The sequence below is a fragment of the Lutjanus erythropterus genome, chromosome 20 (assembly GCF_056507025.1).
Source record: "Lutjanus erythropterus isolate fLutEry1 chromosome 20, fLutEry1.hap2, whole genome shotgun sequence".
Taxonomy (NCBI): Eukaryota; Metazoa; Chordata; class Actinopteri; order Lutjaniformes; family Lutjanidae; genus Lutjanus; species Lutjanus erythropterus.
In genome coordinates, this window is record NC_139336.1 from 17,652,600 (window position 1) to 17,672,561 (window position 19,962).

A 19,962-nucleotide genomic window follows, 5' to 3' on the forward strand; every position below is an offset into this window, starting at 1 on the left:
CCGCCCTCCAGCAGCATCACTCCCACACCTCATCCGAAATGTGACACGCATTTCTTAGTGTGTTGTTGACTATTTTTTGAAGACCTGAACCTTGGGAGTTAAAATGCAGCAGCTACAGCGCTGTATACTTTTAAAGGTCTGCGAGCAGATGGTTGATGCATCAAAAGAGCAGAGAGCATCATCAGCAGGGACCTTACCTGTCTTGTCAAGGTCACAGACTAATGTATTCTCTGGGCTGCATAGAAACATGAACTCTTGTAAACCGGTCAAATAAAATCTACCCTTCTCAGACAGTCTTGCACAGAAAACTGCAGGTTCTCAAGGTTGTGACTATTAAGCATAAAAATAACCTGATGCCCACCTGGCCTTTTTCACTGTGGAATCTTCCTGCTTTTAACTTCTGCTCCTCCAAGACTGGAGGACAATGGGACACTTGCTGGGAAATTGAGAAAAGTCTATGACAGGATCATCAAAACATACTTGTGCTTGTAAAATTTGATTCATCAATTTGGTTGCATGGGCTTTCTTGATAACTGACATCATCTTTGCTTTACTAATCAGATATCCCTTTTAGCATCTAGTGCTAGATCCTGATATTATAGGATAGGTGGATATCTTTTCAACTATGTCTGAAAACAATAGAGCGGCTAAGCCATACGCCTTCCGGTGTGCCCCATTGACCAACCTAACTTCAGAAAAATTCAGTGAACTACAACTCTCGTTTCACACAACACCAGCATCGCTCCCCCCTGTAACCTTATCTTACCTAAAGTGTTTTATCCAGCGACTCCTGGTCCTTTTTTTAACCGTGAAGAGAGAGAACGAGTAAGACCTGCTGTTGTGTGACTTCATCTTGATGTGAAAACACACATGCATCATAGTTTCAGCAGCTAACATTAGCTTTTGGATGGAGAAAGTCATGACATCACTTATGCGACTTCTGGATGTGTAGTGTTTCTAACTAGGTATCTTCACAGTCTGATACTTCAAGAGTTTTATGCCAAACTAAGACTTTTGATACTTGTAAAATTATCTTTTAAATAAGCAAGCATCATGTGTTAAATGGATCAAAAAATTATTTGTCTCTCGCCACCGACTACAGTTCACCCACGGTGGTCCACCAGAAGGAGCCTGACTTGTTTTCAGACAGACTTTAAAAAAAGGCCTTTGTGTCAGACACTTAAGAGTTGGACAAGGCTGCTCTATTCATGTGGGTTTTCAATCGTTTAAAGTCAGCCTGCAGCCTGAACAGAATGTGTTGAGAAAGTTAATCTGTATTTCCTTTCCTTTTCAGAATGACCTCTTTCAACTGAATATTCACTGAAGTATTGAAGAATCCTGTTTTTATCTGTAATCATGTGTGTTAATATGGACATATTCAGTAGTCCGAGTTTGGACAGTGATCATGCTAAGTGCGTTTCCTCTCCCCTGTTCCAGACTCAGAACATCATGTATGACATGATATCGGACTTGAATGAGAGAGGTGAGGACATGGAGAAGAGGATTGCCCTGCTGGAGACAAAGCTGGAGACTCTACTGAGTAACTTGCAGGCTCTGCCGGGACTCATCAGCCAGGTCATCAGCCAGCAGCACAGGGACTTCCTGGAGGTGCAGCTCCAGCCTTATGACAAACACAGCCCTGAGCGCTCACAGTCAGTGTCCCGACGGAGGTCGTCCTCCACAGCACCGCCCACCTCCTCCGAGAGCAGCTAGAGTCCAAGGGGAATGCCTCCACTGAAGACTTTTGCCATCATATGGCCAAGTTGCATTTATCGTAAAGCCTTATGGTTTCAATAAGTATTATCCAAATTCTGATGACAGAATCCAAGATACTGGGGACAATGCATTTTAATGGATAACTTCATGCTGTTATTTGTTTTTTATTACCTCAAAAGATGTTGTTATCCTTGCTCTGGTGACATGACCACAAATAATGGCGCTTCCCTCAGTACAAACTAAAAGGCCTATCGATGGGGGTACGATATGAGCTCTACTCCGTCTCTATGCAGAGATAGCCAGTTTTAGGTGGCAAGGTTACCATGTGTGAAACTATTGCACTAAAATAGTGCTTCTCACAGACTTTGTGCTTCTGCTGGCTTGATTCAGTTGCCGTGTTCCTCAAAGCAAACTGAGAAACCGCTGAGAAATTAGTCAGGGAGCATGACAGTGATATTAGGGGGAAAAGTGCTGTGTTTGATGGACTGGAGTGAACTGACACCAGAAGGCAGATGAAAATCGCTCCTGCACACTGTCACTCAGAGATAACTTAAAAAGCTTGAAATGAGGAAAAAAGCATATAACTTTTAGGTTAGAAACAGCATCAACTATAGCGGTTTTCCTTTGCAGAGTGCCCCTGTAGAATGACTATTTTTGGGGCAATGTTGCAAATAATTTAATCCTCTAGTCAAAATGAATGCATCAAAATCTGTACTTGCACTTACTTTTTAATCAATGCACTTCAATGCTGACTGACGTATGATATAAAGATGCGTTGCTCATTAAAAAGAAGAACATTTGAGATGTTTGGGCATGGGTTTATTATTGTCAGTTCTCAAGTTGTGGCTAGTGTTGATGAATCAAGTCAAAGCCCTTTTTCTGTTTTTCAAAAAGAAGCATTAACTTAGACCCATAGAGGTCTGCAGAAATGTATTGAGCGATCACAAAATCAGTAATAATTATCCCTTGTCTTGCTGTGTCTCACCTCCTGTCCCTCCTTCCTGTGCTATTTATGCTTGCTGTCACCCCAGCTGGGCAACAACAAATGCTGAACAACAACTCGCTGAAACCGTATCTACCTTTTAAAAAGAAAATGCCTATTTTTATATATTTTAATGAGGACAAGCACACCTCTTACAACTAAACAAACAACAAAGTGGATGTATGAAGTGACAGATTCAGCATATCTAGCATATGGTTCAATACTTCTTGGACTGGAGTTAAGGTACATACACAAAGTTGTCTGTTAGGTTCTTTCCTGAACTTATACAGACTATTTAAAAATTGCATTATTCTTCAGATTGCATTTATTTTTTACAGCGTATGCTTTAGATGACACTGTTGGCTGAGCTGGAAGAGCAATATTCAAGAGCAGAACTGGTAAATCTACCTACAGTGGCTGGCATTTATTAGGTTTTTAGATTAAGTTTTAATGTCAAAAGTCAAATGACGATACTTAAATTTAATTGGAATATCCTCCTTGGCCTTTCATATCAACTGTATGAAAAGCCATGATGTGGATGATAGACCCTCTACACATTAATATTCACCATATGAACATAGTTGTTAATGCAACCTTTTCGAGGTTCACAGAGAATAGCATGGGTCAGAGGAGATCAAATCAGCAGCACTGATCTTGTTCAACCAGCCCACCCACTAACCAATAAGTAAATTAGATGGTCAACAACAAGACAGATGTTCAGTCCACGAACTTCAGTAACATAGAAACCAATGAGAGATTATACTGTATGCGACTTAAACAATAAACAATTAAACAATAAAAATATACAATTTGACAGCGCTGTGTTCTTTTTTTGTGTGTTTTTTATTAAATATGACTCATTAAAATTTGCTCTGCACAAACAGGTAAGACAATTACATTGACATGTAACTGCATGCATTGTGGTCCAAATCACTTTAATTTACCACATAAATTTATTTATTTATACTTTATTTTATATGATGTGGCAACCTCTCTTTTTTTCCACTGGTCAACCACTAAGTGGAGACAAATCAAGGAGCTGTGAGTTGGTATGTGCACAGCTTGGGTAAAATTTGCCCTAGAAAGTAACTTGTAGGCATTAGAAGAAGAAGCTATCCATCAGTGGCGGAAGATATTTTACTTGGATAAAGTACACATACCACAATGTAAAAAAAAAATAAAAATTCTCCATTACAAATAAGTCATATAAAAAAAAAATCCTACATTGGTAGCTAGTTTTAAACACTTTATAGAGCCTACAATTAGGCAGAGGGGTTGAGCCCATCCAATGGAAGAAAAATCTGGGGACTCATGACATGACTAATGGGGCAGGAAAGTGGAAAAATAAAGTTATTGGGCCTTGAACAGTCATTCAAACGAAATCATCACAATTTTTAGAAGGAATATGTGCCTTTAGTGCAACTGCTAAAATTCAAAGACATTTGAAACCTGAGATTTGGGGTTCCATGAGACTACTCTTTTTTTTTATAGGGACAAAAGCCAAAATGGGTTAGGAGTCACTGGTATAATTTTTAATGATGCATATTATTTTATGAGCTTAATGTGTGTATCTTAATATAAAATTTTGATATCAAACACAACTAGTGATTGTAGCTGTAAAATACATGTAGAAAGTGCAATATGGCCTTCGGAAATATAGCATTGGAGTATAGCCTGGCAGATTAGGCTATATCAATATGTAAAAGTACAGAAATGTACTTTAGTGTAGTATTTAAGTAAATATACATTTTTTATACTACTGGGCCTCATTGATATGAAATAAAAAAAACACCTTTATTTTTACACATATGAATTTGGCAGATGCCTTTGTGTAAAGACCTGTCAATATGCCAGTGCTTCCTAAATGAAGCATGCAATGTCAACTCTGCTTATTAGTAGTTTACATTTTTAGGCATATGTCTCTTCTTCTTCCATATACATTTTGCCCTGTTTTGTTTTTGTTTTGTATTTATCTTCATTGAACATACATTAAAGAAGAAAGAAAAGACAACATGTTGGGCCCCATACACAGTATATACACAAACAGTCATTTCTTAATCACTTGGCATAGATTAAAAAACAAAACAATAAAAAATAAAGAGGACGAGATCATCTTGACATGCGTCTCATACTACCTTACTTGAGTACATTTAAGACATAAAAATAGGTGGAAATCATATACAGAAAAATTGGCCTGTTAGTCAAAGCACCGGGCATAGTTCTCCCTGTACACGTTGATCATCGCGAGATTTCCCGCGAAGCAGCGCACACAGCGGCACTTGCGTGTCTAGGCTAGTGTGCTTGCTAAACAACATCTAACTTTGCCAACTTCCATGTTAAAATCTTTCGGAACTGTTTTGATAACGTTGTTGGTACACAGGAACCTCCGCCACCATGAGTATACTCGCCAAAATAGCAGAGATTGAAAATGAGGTAAGGTATCAGTAGACAGCTGACTAACGCAATGAATCAGTCACGTTTTAGCTAACCGCTAGCTAGCTGCTAATGCTCGCAAATATTAGCCTAGCTTTGACAGCTGGGACTCGTATACTTGAATGTTAACTGACAGATGTGTATTGAAACAGTTAGTTGTAACGTTGCTTCACGCGCTCATTCGACTTGTATATTAACTATGCATCAAATATTAGAATTTAGAGGATGTTGCCATCTGGTAGCTAGTAACGTTAGCACAAATACTGATTTAGTGCTGACTCCAGATGTGGTTTGATTGCCTAGCAATCAAATTAGCGGCCGGGTACAGGGTTGGTGTTTTGTTAAAGCTCATATCAGCACCTCAACCTGTTTGCCATAGCTCACCAAACAAACTTAAACCTAAATTATCGCAATGTGAAAACACAATTTTTCTAGCAACCGGCGTTTTCGACGTGTCTGAATGTTTCCTCTCCCAACAACTGGGCCACAAAGTTTGTATGCAGTTCTGCCTGATTTAAGAGTTTTGAAAAGAGAACTTTTGTGAAATGGCTCACTGTAGTGGTTGGTTATTGTTGTCATATATTATTGTAAGTATTTGTGTTGAATAGTAGTTCAGAGTAACGTTAATCCAACAGAGATGCATGTAAAATAAGGATAAACATGAACCTAACTGTGATCCTGTGAAGTTAGTGATAACAAGTTAACTTTAGACTGTGCTGTTGTATTGAAGTGGCTCCACGGAGTAGGTGGGGATACAGAGAGGTCAGTTAAAGGAAAACCGTCTAACACCCATTGTCATAGTGTTCATTGTATTGTATCCCACCCTCTACTTTCTTTAAAGGATAGGTTCGCTGTTTTTCAAGTCAGCCATAAAGCAACAGTCAGGTGTCCACTGGGATGCTGACACAATTAGTTGAAATATTATTGAAAATGCAGTATGGACAAGTTCAGTATCAAATCAGAGAAGCTGCAGTGTTTTGATGAAGGAAAAAATTGAGACAGAACAGCATTATAATTAAATACTGTAGTGCTGCAGAGATGCCCTGACCTACGTTTTTCCCAATGTAAGAACGCTATTATTTTGTACAGACCCTAATAAATATCAAATAATTTTTTCCTTGTGTGTGAATATGTGGATGTGAAGATGAAAATTGCAAAAATGATAATTCCCACTAATTGTACATCATATCAAATAAATGTCAAAATAGCTTATAACTTGTATATATTACATCCACCTGTTACTTTAAAGAATGGGTCCACTGTTTTTCAAGTCTGTTAATTGTCAGATGTCTGTATGAACGTTGAAGATGTTCACACTGGCCATGAAAATATATATTCTGAATGCATTTCCAGTGTTAGGGGTGGGGGACAAAATCTTCAGTCCTCCATCTGTGCAAAAATATATTTCAACATATATCTGTCTTTAATACGTGCCTTAACTAGTCTAAGTTATTCAAATCAAGTGGGTATCTTTCAAAGTAGGGCTGCATGATATGGTGAAAAAAACTCATTATTTTATATTGCAGTATAATTCATGATTAGTAGGAATGATCATATTTGCAACACACTGAAGAAAAAAAACTATTAAAATGTTGATGATGTGGAATTTGTTGACATGACAGTGTTTCCTTGTTGAGCTGCAGTGGAGGGTTTTGATGATTTTCTTTTATTGCAATAAAGTCACAATAACCAAATTTTATTTGTGTGCTCAGTGCAACACTGTCATGCAAGGCACAATGATATAGGATCTCATGCCGGTGTTGTTACTGTTAATTGTAGATGGCCAGGACGCAGAGGAACAAGGCCACAGCTCACCACTTGGGTTTGCTCAAAGCACGTCTTGCCAAACTGAGGAGGGAGCTCATCACACCAAAAGGAGGCAGCGGTGGTGCATCAGGAGAAGGCAAGACCACAATTTTTAGATGCTTTGTACAACTTTTACTCTACTGATGTCCTTTTATTTTTTTCTGTCATCTAAAGCAACATATTTATTTGATACAAATTTCTTATTTGTTTTTCCCCCTCCTGGTCTTTAAGGTTTTGACGTTGCAAAAACTGGTGACGCTCGTATTGGCTTCGTTGGTTTTCCTTCAGTGGGAAAGTCTACACTGCTAAGTAATCTTGCAGGTGTGTACTCTGAAGTCGCTGCCTACGAATTCACCACCCTTACAACAGTACCTGGAGTCATTCGCTACAAAGGTGCCAAAATTCAGGTACAAAACTTTCTTATTTGTTTCAGTACCTGTTTTCTGTTTTTCTCATTTGTGTTTTCAGTTGGGTTCCTAATTTTACTTTCTTGCTCCTTCCTTCAAAGCTCCTCGATCTTCCAGGAATCATTGAGGGAGCCAAGGATGGCAAGGGCAGAGGCAGGCAGGTCATCGCAGGTAAGACGTGATCAGTGACTAAGACTGGAACAGATTTTCATTCACAAAATTATAAAACAAAGGATCATAAAGTTACATTTTGTTCTGTTCTTTCCTTTTTTTTATATTAGTGAAAACTGTATGCTTTAGTGCCTCTAATGGCAATAGAAAGGCAAAATGAAACTTAATAAAAAAGCGAATAGAAGAAATGGAAGGTGACGTTTAGAAGCTTTAATTAAACTGATTTCTGCACAAAGGTGTTTTTGATCACTACAGGCTGCAGAAGATGAACAAGCTTGTTTAACAAAGTTTTGGAATAGCATTGTCCTACTGAGGCTAATACATGGTTGCATTTAGATATATTGTGCACTCAAATTGTAGCAGGAAAAAGTAAAACCTCATGAATGTTGCTATTGTTGGTAATTATTGGCTTTGTACTGTATCCACGACAGAAGATGTGATTCCTTCACCAGGGTCAAGCAATAACGTGTTTTGCCTCTGGCCTGATAGGGCAAAAACAAAATGCAACTAAACATAAAATTTCACATGGTATATACAGTAAATTTGCGCACACACATATATATATATAATCAAACACCAAATACCTCTATCAGCATTTATTGATATTTAACCAATATTGTAGGGATGACTATTGGTGCTTTCACAAAATATTAACACAGTGAGAGTTTTGAGAACTAATCATCAGTAATGTGGATATAATGACTTTTTACTGCTGTTACTGTTATCGTTGGATCCTGCCTTCATCCATTTACTCTGACCAATATCTCCCTCCTCCTTCGTTCCAGTGGCTCGAACTTGCAACCTAATCCTGATAGTGCTCGATGTGTTGAAGCCTCTTGGCCATAAGAAGCTGATAGAACACGAGCTGGAGGGCTTTGGCATCCGACTTAACAAGCAACCGCCCAACATTGGCTTCAAGAAGAAGGACAAAGGAGGCATCAACTTCACAGCTACAGTATGAATGACAACAATTCAAATACAAAAACTTCTCACAATGTATCACCTCCAAATGAATGACTGAAATAAATAAGAGTTTCTAGCGGATTTTAGGGGCGGTAGGTGTGTATTATAAATACTGGTTGTCATTTGTGATTCAACCAACTGATGAGCTTGAGAAGTGAGATTATAATAACAAGAAACTTTACTCCTTACGTTGATAGTCAATTAAAGGGTGTCCAGTTTTTCTGCCATTATTCTGGCATGTAGGATTTTAGTTGTCAGGGGTTTCTGTAGTTGATTGTCAGTTCATTTTGATGGTGGGAATCTTTTCTGTCATTTCATTAGTATAAACAAACAAATGAAAGCCATTATTTAAAGGTTTAAACTAATCTGCAGGATCAACTGCAGGAAACACATTCACATCATTATGCCTCGTTCCTTGGTTAGCAAACACTGTTCGATGCTGCCCTCTGGTGGACACACATAAGATTACATGTAACTGAACTGCACCTGCATATTTGTTCTCTGATCCTTATAGATTTTAATTATGCTGTACTTGAATAATTTAAAGTGTATAATGTGAAATTATCCTTGTAAGTGCAACTTCACCCCGGGTCTGAGCTGAACTCCCCTCTCTGTATAATTTTGTAATTTTGAAACGTTACATAAATTAGTGACGGTCGACTCTGCGTCACCATCAGCAAGAAATGTCAATCTGAGTGCCAGCATTAACATGTGTCATCATTGTAGAGTCATATCCTTTAGTTTACATCTCAAAAAACATGTTGTGTAAATGTGCAGTACCTCTTAAATTCAGCTTTTTAACCAGTATGAAGTATTCTTGTTTTAATTGTCATATGTTGACTAATATAATGCCCGTCCTCCCGTCTCTCTGATTTTAGTGTGCACAAAGTGAGCTGGATGCTGACACTGTTAAGAGTATCCTGGCAGAGTACAAGATCCACAACGCCGACATCACTCTGCGCAGCGACGCCACAGCTGATGACCTCATTGATGTGGTGGAGGGAAATCGGTAAGCTGCTGAAGTGCCAGACTGGCCCTTCCTTAGTCATTCCCAGTGGGTGTGGCCTGCTGAAATCTTCAATCCCATTTTAATTCCCACAACACCACTGCAGATAAATCTGAAAATGCACTTCATGTGTTGCACAGCCATCCAAACTCATGTGCATCTCTCACCAATTTTTAGCAATTTCTAGATGAGCAATGTCATCTCTTACAAAGATCTATGATATTACCATTCTCTATTGTGACGAAATAGAAAAAACTTAAATGAATTAAATCTTGGGCATGAAGGATGTGGGGTGAGGCGTGTGGAGTGTGTCTAATTCTGTGCTATGTTGCATGTTGGACAAGGGCCTGACTTCCCTGGACTGTCATTCAGCATTTTCTTGCAAGGCAACAGACATGGCAACAGCATAACCTCCCTGCAGTTGTGGAGATACGAGGCAATCACAGGGTCTCTCCTGCATAAATGCTCCCTGTTACTTTCCAGGGAATAAACTGTAATGAAATGACGGAGCATAATCCGCACTAATATACACATACAATAAATGAAACTCTTGTGAAGAAATAATTAACCAGAATACAGTCTTCCGTAAAATATTTCTGTGAAAAAATAGCCATGCATGAACCCAAATGCCTACAGCTGTATAGGAACAAACCATTCACAAAGTGTCCTTTGCATGAATGATGTCTATGCCCGTGTACTGCATTAGTACACAAGTACCATAGTCACACAACGCTCCCACAAAGGGATGTAGTCACAGCAGTACATTGTAGCCCTGCAAGCTACACACATGCTTTGACAGAGTTGTCTTCTAATTAAAAGATTTATGAGTGAAAATACATAAAATTGTCTCCAAAATGTAAAAATATAAATGCATCCACTTTTCACTTTAACTTCCACAAAAGACAGCAAAAACTCATAAAGTAAAGGCAAAGAACATTCCCACCTTCCCAGAGGGAAAGTCTAGAACAGGGAGTCCGCAACCTTTACTCTTAACAGAGCAATTTTTGCACCCCCCAAAAAATCTCTCTTGAGCTGTAACTATTCAATTTTTTATTTTCCTCTGAGACTTTTCTTTTTTTGGGTTTGGCATCCATGCTTAACTCAGGGAGACTGAAGATAAGCCACGAGCTGAAAATTTAGAGGAAAAGGTTCCAAGTTGTAGATGAAGCCCATGATGTTCATTTTAGCTGACTAAATATTCAAATACTATTTTTGTTTAGTTTGTAGACTGTCCATTTTTACAATTGGAGAATGTAAGAGTCACTTAGGGCCTACAGTAATGAAATAGGAATTGAAATGTTTAAAAAAAAAAAAAATCATTCCCATATAATTTTATCTCAAAGCCACAGGCAGCCACTGGAGAGGGACGAAAGAGCTGCAGGTTGCTGACCCCTGGTTTAGAATGAAAAGAGGAAGTAAAGCTAGCAAAAGAGCAACACCTTTGAAAACAAAAGGGTCACAAAACCTTGCTTTAAGACACCAGACATTCCCTTTTTATAGAAAAGTGCATGAATTTCACATGTAGACATATTTCTCCCGTAAAAACTACATTACCAAAAGTCTAGGAAGCATGGAAAAAATCTATTTAACAGAGGAGGTGTTTAGTTTAGTTTAGTTTAGTTTAGTCTACTACACATGCATTAGAAAAATGACATTTGGTTTGTAGCTGGAAGTGACAACTCAGGTTACATGTTGTATTACTGAGGCTACCACTACATGCAGTAAAGGGTTTAAAACAGTTGCAACAGATAACACAAATGTGTAATTTAATTTAAACTGCTCTATGTTGATGGGTGCTGATTATGCAGCAATTTCTTGGAGAGCAGCCACTCACACTCCCTTGTTCCAACAGGGTCTACATCCCGTGCATTTATGTGCTCAACAAAATTGACCAGATCTCCATCGAGGAGCTTGACATCATCTACAAGGTCCCTCACTGTGTGCCCATCTCAGCCCACCACCGCTGGAACTTCGACGACCTGCTGGAGAAGATGTGGGACTACCTAAAGCTTGTGCGCATGTAAGAGTTGTTTATACAGTCGCCACAAGAGGGTGTGAAAGACGGTTGGGGTTTTAAATGATGCAGAACAAAGGAGTCTGTGTGAAATTTAAATGATTGTTGGTTCAGACTGCAGAATTTGACTGAGATCATGTGCTCATTTGCAGCTACACTAAACCCAAAGGCCAGCTTCCTGATTACACGTCTCCTGTTGTTCTCCCTGATGGACGGACCTCAGTGGAGGATTTCTGTTTAAAGATTCACAAAAACCTCATCAAGGAATTGAAGTAGTGAGTACTGTAAACTTCCGTTTTTTCACTTTTTAAAGGGAATTTTGTCTTTTAGGAAACAGATTTTTTTTTTTTTTTTTGTGCAATCTTGACTCCCTATTCCTTACAAAAGTATTTTTCTCTCCTTCCTTTTCTTGTTATTATTTCGTTGTGATACGATAAGATAAAGTTAGGTTATTCCTCTCATAAGATTAGCAATTCTACTAGAAAGGTGTTGCCCACTCACACACTGTTGACTATCAACACGCAGAGTCTTGGAAGTTTGGAAAAAATTTTAGCTGTTATGTTATCAAGGTTAGGAATATGCTTGAATTTGGATAGACTGCTTGAAAATGCTCTATTTTCAACAGAATCAGGTGTTTCATCTGCGCAATCACTTACATAAACTAAAAATGTTTAAATATCCATAGTCATATTTGTTTTCTCTTGGCATCTCACACCAGACTCAGAGGGGACCTAGACTGACCGACATGGGTACAGTGTTGTATTAGGGGTCATTAGGTTACAAAAAAAGAATTGTGGAGCTGAGGGAGGGGATTAATATTCTGAGTGTATGAGAAAAAACTCAAATATTCTCTGAGATTATAAAATGAAAATGAAAAAATGGTGATGGAAAAAAAATGCAGTTAATTTATTACTAGTTAGGTTTCTTACTAAAAGGCATTGATAGAGTTACCGTACACCAGAATGATGAGTGGTCATCAAATGGTTTAAAACAACACGGTCACTTTACTCACAGCCGTTGCCCTCTGTATGGAGAGGTACGCCAGATAAGCATTAATTTGAGAGTATGGATTAGGTTCTGAGATGATGTGTCGCAGCGCCATCTCCAAATGGGAGAGCTAAGATCATCAATCAGTCGATATGTTAATGCTGCTGAGGATTACCCGTCCTCCAGGGAGTGAACGGGTCAAAAGATGACACACGTGATTAGAGAGCCTTTGTAACTACAGGATGTCATTGTACCCTGCAGGTTTCTATACAGTGCAGAAATTGTTGCTGTAGCAAAGAAAGAATATGTGAAAACTGTCCATAACCGCCATAGTTTAAAATAAAACATGCACCCTGTTTACTGCCTGAGAGGATTATTTGATGTGGAATAACATGAGGTACCTATCGATAGTCAGTTTTTCTTTTAACTACAGTAGATGCTGGTCCGCATTCCTGCAGTTTGATGCAGAGAAAAGTGCCAGCAATGTACTGCTGTGGACAAGGTCAGCAGTAAAAGGTATTTTAGCGACTTAAAAAAGGTCCACTTAAAAAAAAAAATCAGTCAGTTTAACTGTAGGCTATATTTAAAATGTTTTCAAAGCTTTACCTTGCTGTCAAACAGCTTTTTCTGTTGTTAAATTTTTGCTGTGTAAGCCACGTATCGCTCTCTCCGTATCGCTGCTGAGTTACAGCTACCCTCATCTGTTAGTTTGTTTGTGTCGTCATGTGACTTTGGTGAATTGGAACAATTCTTTTAAAACACAGAATCACACAATAACAAAAACAAACTAACCCATTGTGGTGGCAGCAGACCAGCAACTTCTGTGTTCAGTTAGAAAAGGTGGTCTGGTGGCAAAGTAATGCAGTGAAAATATTATTAAATATTCAAATATTCAACTGATACTGATGTTTTTTTTATGGGGGACTTTATTTATGTGGCTAAAATTTGTTTTGCTGATGACCCAGCAATACATTGCTTAGCTTCAGTGCTAGTGTTCCTCTCTGCTTCTCCAAACTGGGGGTGTGCCAGTGAACATTCCCTTTAAAGGAAACATTCGTGTACCATAATGTTTTTTAACACTTCCTCTTTCAGTGCACTCGTGTGGGGATCATCTGTGAAACACAACCCTCAAAAGGTGGGCAAGGACCACGTGTTGGAGGACGAGGATGTTATCCAGCTGGTGAAAAAGTAAAAGGAGTCTTCACTGCATGGCCTCTGTATCACAGTGTTCTGTACAGTTGCTCAGTAAATCACCAAACATCATATCCATTAGAGCATCTCTGTCATGTGGTTCCCAGTTTTCTGCTCTAATTTAAAAACAAAATGACATGACTGTAAGTGTCACGTTTAAAAGAACCTACAGTACTTAACACCATGAATAGTTCATATTGAATATTGGTTAAGGCTTGCAATAAAATCTGTACAATAAAAACATTAAGGAATCTTGCTGTTTTCATTCTGGTGCCTTTTTTTTTTTTTTCTTTTTACAGAGTTAACATGTTTATTTCGTCCCTCCACGTGAATGTTAACATGTGCATGTATCAAGTGTAGCCTGTAGAGGTGAGCAGACATGTCGTCAGTTGTATCTGTTCAACTTAAAAAAAATTATTGGATTGAAGACCAGAAGTCAGTGTGGTTTATACCAGACATGTTAAATTGGGCAAATGTTTCATTTTCAAACTAAAAATTGATTGGTGCAATTTTAGTGCTTATGAAGCATTAAAATAATTTGACATATAATTAAATATTAATATATTTGCACATCTTCATACTGTAATATGTCCTCTTTTTATTTTTAGCTAAAGTAAGTTGTATGTACTGTCTGAAGCGCACCACCGCCTCCCCTGTAATTTGTGGATTTGAAAAATCAGAAATGGGGAAAGAAATGTTTTATACATGGAAATATTCAGTTTTTCAGTTTACAAATTATATATCCAAGTATATAAAATATCCTTTAGTTCAATAATGTTGATGTATTAAATCATTGACTATGGTAGATAAGCCTTTTTTTTTTTTTAACTATGTCAAGGTATTCATGGAGCTGACTGTGTTTCCATTACATTATTTATGGTTTTACCAAATAAAGTATTCAGATTTGGATGCATCTCTAGTCACCAAGGAAACTTTTTTTCCCCTCTCCATTTAAATCAAGATATGTGCTGTATGTGGCCTGCCACTAAAGCGTCACAGAAATGTTACATCATTGAATCTTGTGCTCTATCACAGTTACATGGTTTCTCTCAGAAACACAGCAGCATGAAGCAACAGCGTTATCGGGACCATTTCAGTCTGGCTCAGAGGAAAAGGAAAGTCTCATTTGAAAGCCTCGTCCAGCTAAGTGATTTATGTGACATTGATGATGAAGGCAGTTATTCAGGCTGGTGGCCCACCCCCTCTCTCTGGTAGGGACGGCCACTCAGGTTAATCAGTTCATTCACTCAGACGCAGTCTGGGGACATCATATGCCAGCTGTTCACAACTAACAAGACTCCACAGAGCTAAAATAAAGAGCATTTCATCAGAGCTGGGAGCTCTTCTGGAAGCCTGCATTATCTAATGTCGATATGTGGTAAGCTGCATGAAGTGTAGCAGCCATTTTGTGCCTGAGCACCTCGTACTAGGCAGTGATTGCAGTGGATGGCACCAGTTCGTACACAAGTATATAGACTGTGGTATAATATAGTCATAGTTTGCCAATGTACAGAATAAAACAAAATTAGGAGGGGTACAAAAAAAGACTTAAAAAAATATATGTAAAATACAAAGGAGCAAGAACAACCACAGTAAGCAAACATCCACAGCCAAATAATAGGTGAAAAGCTAGAATAATAGAGTAGAATAACAACTAAGTCGTTTATAACATTTATATGTTATATATACAGTATAAATACAATTTCATTTACATTAGAATATGTGTTTGTGTGTATAATTACTGCACAAGAATACTTGTCATCTTGCACTAATGTGGCTGTGTATGCACAAGTATAAGGAAGTTGTTACACAGTGGGTTTGTCATACAGAAACACTTTTATGCACATGAGGAGTCATTCAGTGGTTATAATTGAAAGAATAAAGACTGCTCTTCATGAAATCAAACAATAAAGCTACATAGAGTTCAGCTTGTATGTTCGTGAAGGTGTATGAGCTTGTTTCGTAGCATATTTAATTATGCTGCAAATGTGCAGTTCTGTCCTTTACAGGATGAGCTTGGTCTGGTTAAATAAACTATCCTTTCATCTAATATACATGAAATTTATCAAATAGGTAAATGTCGACATACACACTCAAAATATCCTGAAACAAAGCAGTAACTTTAATAATATTGCTCGTCGGTATTTACCAAAAAGAATGTAAAATACTGCAATATGCAATAGCAAAGAAAAACGATCTCAATATTTGATCCCCAGAGAAATAAATCCACTTGAAAAACTGCTTTGCAAGACCACAAAAATAATCTTTTTTCGCTCATATATTAGAAGCCATTTAATTGTCAGAAGTGCTATCAACATCGTCCATTAATCAGTAGTTGCACTATTCTGAACAATGGTAGTCCTGGATGTTTAACTTGGAAATGCAACAGGATTCAAGTTAATGGATGTTTAAAAAAACAGGTGCAACACTTAGTACAGCACAATAATGGTCAATGAGGATGCTAGCGAGTGTATTTGTGGTTATAGACTTTAGTTCTTGCGGAGAGAATAGCTACTTTTAGGAAACGCTGCTGCAGTGGTTGAGGGTACTGCCTGCCTGCTTGTCCCGCAGCAGCAGGATCAACCCTCGTCAGACACCACCTCTTCCCCACCCCCTTTTACCCTGTAAATTATAGCAGCACTTTAGCTAATGAAAGAGTTGAAGACCGGGCACTAATAAAAGCCATTAAGTGAATAAAGCACTTCCCCCTCTAACAAAATTAAAGAATCTACCCATTTGGAAGAGGGAGGACTCTGTATTAATATTTATGAAATGCGGAACCCCGCGGCCCCCCCAAACTCCCCAACCCACGTCCAATCCCAGCCTGACCAAGTCCTCCTTGCCAGTGCACCTATCCCAAGAGAACATCGCCAACCCCTCCTAGCTTGAAGGAGGGGCAGGAGATGGGGACTTGAAGGGTGCTGAGGACGCAGTCAGGACAGTCTGCTTCCAGTAGAGCAAGCTAGAAGACCCCAAGACACAGCTCAGAGCGCCCACTCGCCTCCGTCAACCCGGCTGCGCCTAACACCGACTTCTTTGAGGCCAAGAGGATGGAAAGGTGAGTTTCTTGGAAAGACCAGATGAGTAGAAGCGCCTTTCCAAAGAACAGGTTATGAGTAAGTCTCATATTTGTAGTGTTGTATTTGTAGTTTGTTGCGTTGGTCAATATGACCCTTATTCTGAAGTGTACTTTAATGTCTTTTTTTCTTTTAAATTAGATACTTTTAATGATAAATGATAAAGAGCATTTAGTCTTTAGTCAAATTTAGAATTACATTCTTCAACTCTTGAAAGATCCTGATCGTGGTGATCCACGGCAATCTTTGAAGAAAAAACAAGGTAAGGATGCATAATTATGTATCACAATCATCCAACCATCACACCATCCCATCAGTCCTTGAAACATCCTCATTGTTCTGAAAAACAGAGGTCTGTTTCACCGCCACCGCCCACCATTTTCACCCAAAGTACTCCCATTTTCGTGCCATTTGGTCACAACAAATGCAGGGTTTCTCTTTGGGGCATTAATATGTATTGTGGTGTAATTTCATCACACAAAGTGGTTCAGTTGCCACGGAGCTCTAAGTTGATTATCGCACCCAGTGCCTTCTCATTTTAGTTAATATGTCCCAGGGGAGCTGGAAGAGAAGGTAACAAGATTGTCAAACCTTTTGGAGAAGCAGCTCTCTTAGCCTGATGGTATCATCACTCTTGACATTGCACTGAGTGACCGTTAACATAGTTAGGACTAAAACATAAGGACGGGTTGTGTCTTTTATTCTGAGAGGACTGCAAATGTCCTTAAATGGACAACAGCAACATGGCAAAAAGTATCATTCTTGAGTCTATTGGTGTCTCTCTCCAACATGACTTATTTTTTAGTCAATTAGGCGCAAGATTTCAGAGAGTGGACAAATCACCCAAACTCTGTTTCCATTGATCAGTTCAAGAACACCCAATAGACTGATGGAGAGCTAATTTGATTAAATCTTCATTCCTCAGGCCTGCTGTAAATCTCTTCTTGAAAATGTTTACTTTTTGAATGTCCGTTTCATAAAATAATGACAGAATTTTTAGAATTTTTTTTATTGTGTCTGGCAGAGTTGGGCGCCAAGGACAGGAGGGTGGGGTTTGACGCAGTTCGTGCGCAGGAAGGGTGTTGCCTTTTTTTCCGCAGTGAGTGTGACCTATGACTAATCGTTTTTTTTTTATTCTGCAGATGTTCTCAACTGCACTTCTTTTCTAATCCTTGTGTAAACCAATGGCGCGATGTTGTCCTTTCTTTTTTAACAATCTATTCATATGCCCTGGATCCCCTCCCTCACACCTTTGGACTTTTTCAACTCTTGGAATGCAGATACAAATCAAGCCCTGGGATTGCCCTTCAACCGTAAGAAAATACTCTGGCGATAACGTATTTCTTTCAGGAGTTTCGACACTTATCACCAAGAACGAGCTGGCTAATGGAAGCAAAAACATATATTCTGTTTTACTGATTTTTCTCCCTTTACTTCCATTTACATTTAAACCATGTGACAAAGCTTTCGAGTCCCTCAGACACCTGATGTTGAGCCTTATCGCTTGTGATCTGCGTTGGGTTGTTTCTGTCTTTGCCCAGGACCCCATTGTGCTTGATCTAACCATGCAGTGCATCTTCTGTCCATGGTTGTGCCAAGCACCTTGGAGGCTTGTGAGCACTATCTTCGTTTTGTTGTGAACTCTCAAACGATTCAAAAACTCTGATTTCTCTTTTCAAGTTATTAATGTACTTGTGTATTTGTAGAAATGTAAATGAAATTAACATCTAAATAAGGCAATAAAACATTTGGAGCAAATTAAGACTCTAGGGTTTATACAGTACAAAAGGACCAATAAACATGAGGAAATTTGAAATATTGTGTCTCTTCCAGTCTGTATTTTTTCTTATTATTATTCATGGTGTTTTATCTCATGATGTTCTCTAAGATGTGGGATCATGAACAATAAATTTCATCTGAAAATCCTGTGTGCTTTACATTTTTTGATGTTGAATGAAGGGCAAAACTGAATTTTAAAAAAGAGAATGAATGGGGCTCAAGGGGTGTTATAGCACCACTATAGATAAAACAGTCATTTTCTACAACCTGGTTGGTGTCAATATGGCAGATTTGTGGAAACGATCAATTACTATAAGTGCTCAGTGGCTTTTAACTATGGCTAATAATTTCAGCCAGTGGAGGTCATTCTGTTAAGACTGCGGACACATTGCCGATCTGTAAATCAAACCCCGAGACACACAAGCCCCATGTGTTCTGACAGAGTTTATGTTCTTGAAATGATGATAAAATTATATGACTTTTGTTTCTATACAGTCCTCAGCTACTTATATTTCAGTCTACATTGTTCCATAAGTCAAATCACGATACAGTAGTGCATTTAACCAATAAATCAGAAATGATTAAACCAGACTCCTCCTTTCTTTATGACCCTTATTTTAATTGATTCAGCTTTTACGAACACTTCATGTGCTGCAGGCATTAGATGATAATGTACACTATAAAACACTGACGTGAGACTTTTGGGTTTAAATCACTGTTAGAATGAGCCTTACACTAATATAGTACACCAACAGCCTTGTCTTGTTGTATTGAATAAATATTTATTCACATTCACATTTTTTGTGGAGGAATTTTAATACTGGCAGCATATGTCATTTAAAATGACAGATATTGTCTTTGTTGTTTTATACCTTTATTTCATGGGATTGCACTCACTGTAGACAGGGTGATGTAATGCTTGTATTGTAGCTGCTGTCTTCAAACCACTTATTATGTTTATTGTTTCAAATATAATTTATCAAATGCATTTAATTAAAAATGCAGCTGATTGAACAAAGTTCTTGTTATGTTCCAGAGCTATATACTATAATAATCTTAATATTTCTATGACAAATGAACTCATGTTTGAGAGAGCTAAAGAATGTTAATATCTCACCATGTGGACTGAAAGCATTCAGATTTCATGTAAATAATCTTGTGTGCGAACCCCGGCAAAAGGTTGGCGATTTCTACAAAAATAAAACTATCTTTCAAATGTTTTGTTGAGGTCTGTTTTCATGCGAGTCATAGAAATGCTTCTTTTGAAACTCTTGATTTGTGGACCCTGTCTATCATTCTGCATTTACATTTATGTCTCAGATACACATTGTGTTTTAAGTTGGAATGTCTTCTCTCCAAGCAAGATGTGATACTCACTGGTGTCTTTTTATCTGGAGACTCACAGTGAAGTAAAACAAATTATAGGATGC

General features: G+C 38.3%; 2 protein-coding genes across 4 annotated transcripts in view; both read left to right on the plus strand.

Annotated features, from left to right (window-relative positions):
- The window catches only part of kcnn2 (potassium calcium-activated channel subfamily N member 2), a 36,192-nt gene extending 32,680 nt beyond the window's left edge, over window positions 1-3,512 (plus strand). For 2 of the 3 annotated variants that reach the window (XM_084746235.1, XM_084746234.1), the window contains exon 7: window positions 1,438-1,602. In XM_084746235.1, coding sequence (XP_084602361.1) covers window positions 1,438-1,462 — 25 coding nt within the window. In that variant the 3' untranslated portion in view covers window positions 1,463-1,602. Of the gene's footprint in view, window positions 1-1,437 lie in introns of all 3 variants that reach the window. The other variant, XM_084746236.1, reaches the window with a different exon arrangement.
- A 1,428-nt stretch (window positions 3,513-4,940) lies between these two features.
- Window positions 4,941-13,927, plus strand: drg1 (developmentally regulated GTP binding protein 1). The gene is made up of 9 exons (XM_084746179.1): window positions 4,941-5,131; window positions 6,911-7,034; window positions 7,169-7,344; window positions 7,446-7,515; window positions 8,301-8,470; window positions 9,357-9,487; window positions 11,337-11,504; window positions 11,651-11,773; window positions 13,578-13,927. The coding sequence occupies exons 1-9, from the start codon at window positions 5,093-5,095 to the stop codon at window positions 13,675-13,677; spliced, it is 1,101 nt and encodes a 366-aa protein (XP_084602305.1). The 5' UTR covers window positions 4,941-5,092; the 3' UTR covers window positions 13,678-13,927.
- Window positions 13,928-19,962: the final 6,035 nt, after the last annotated feature.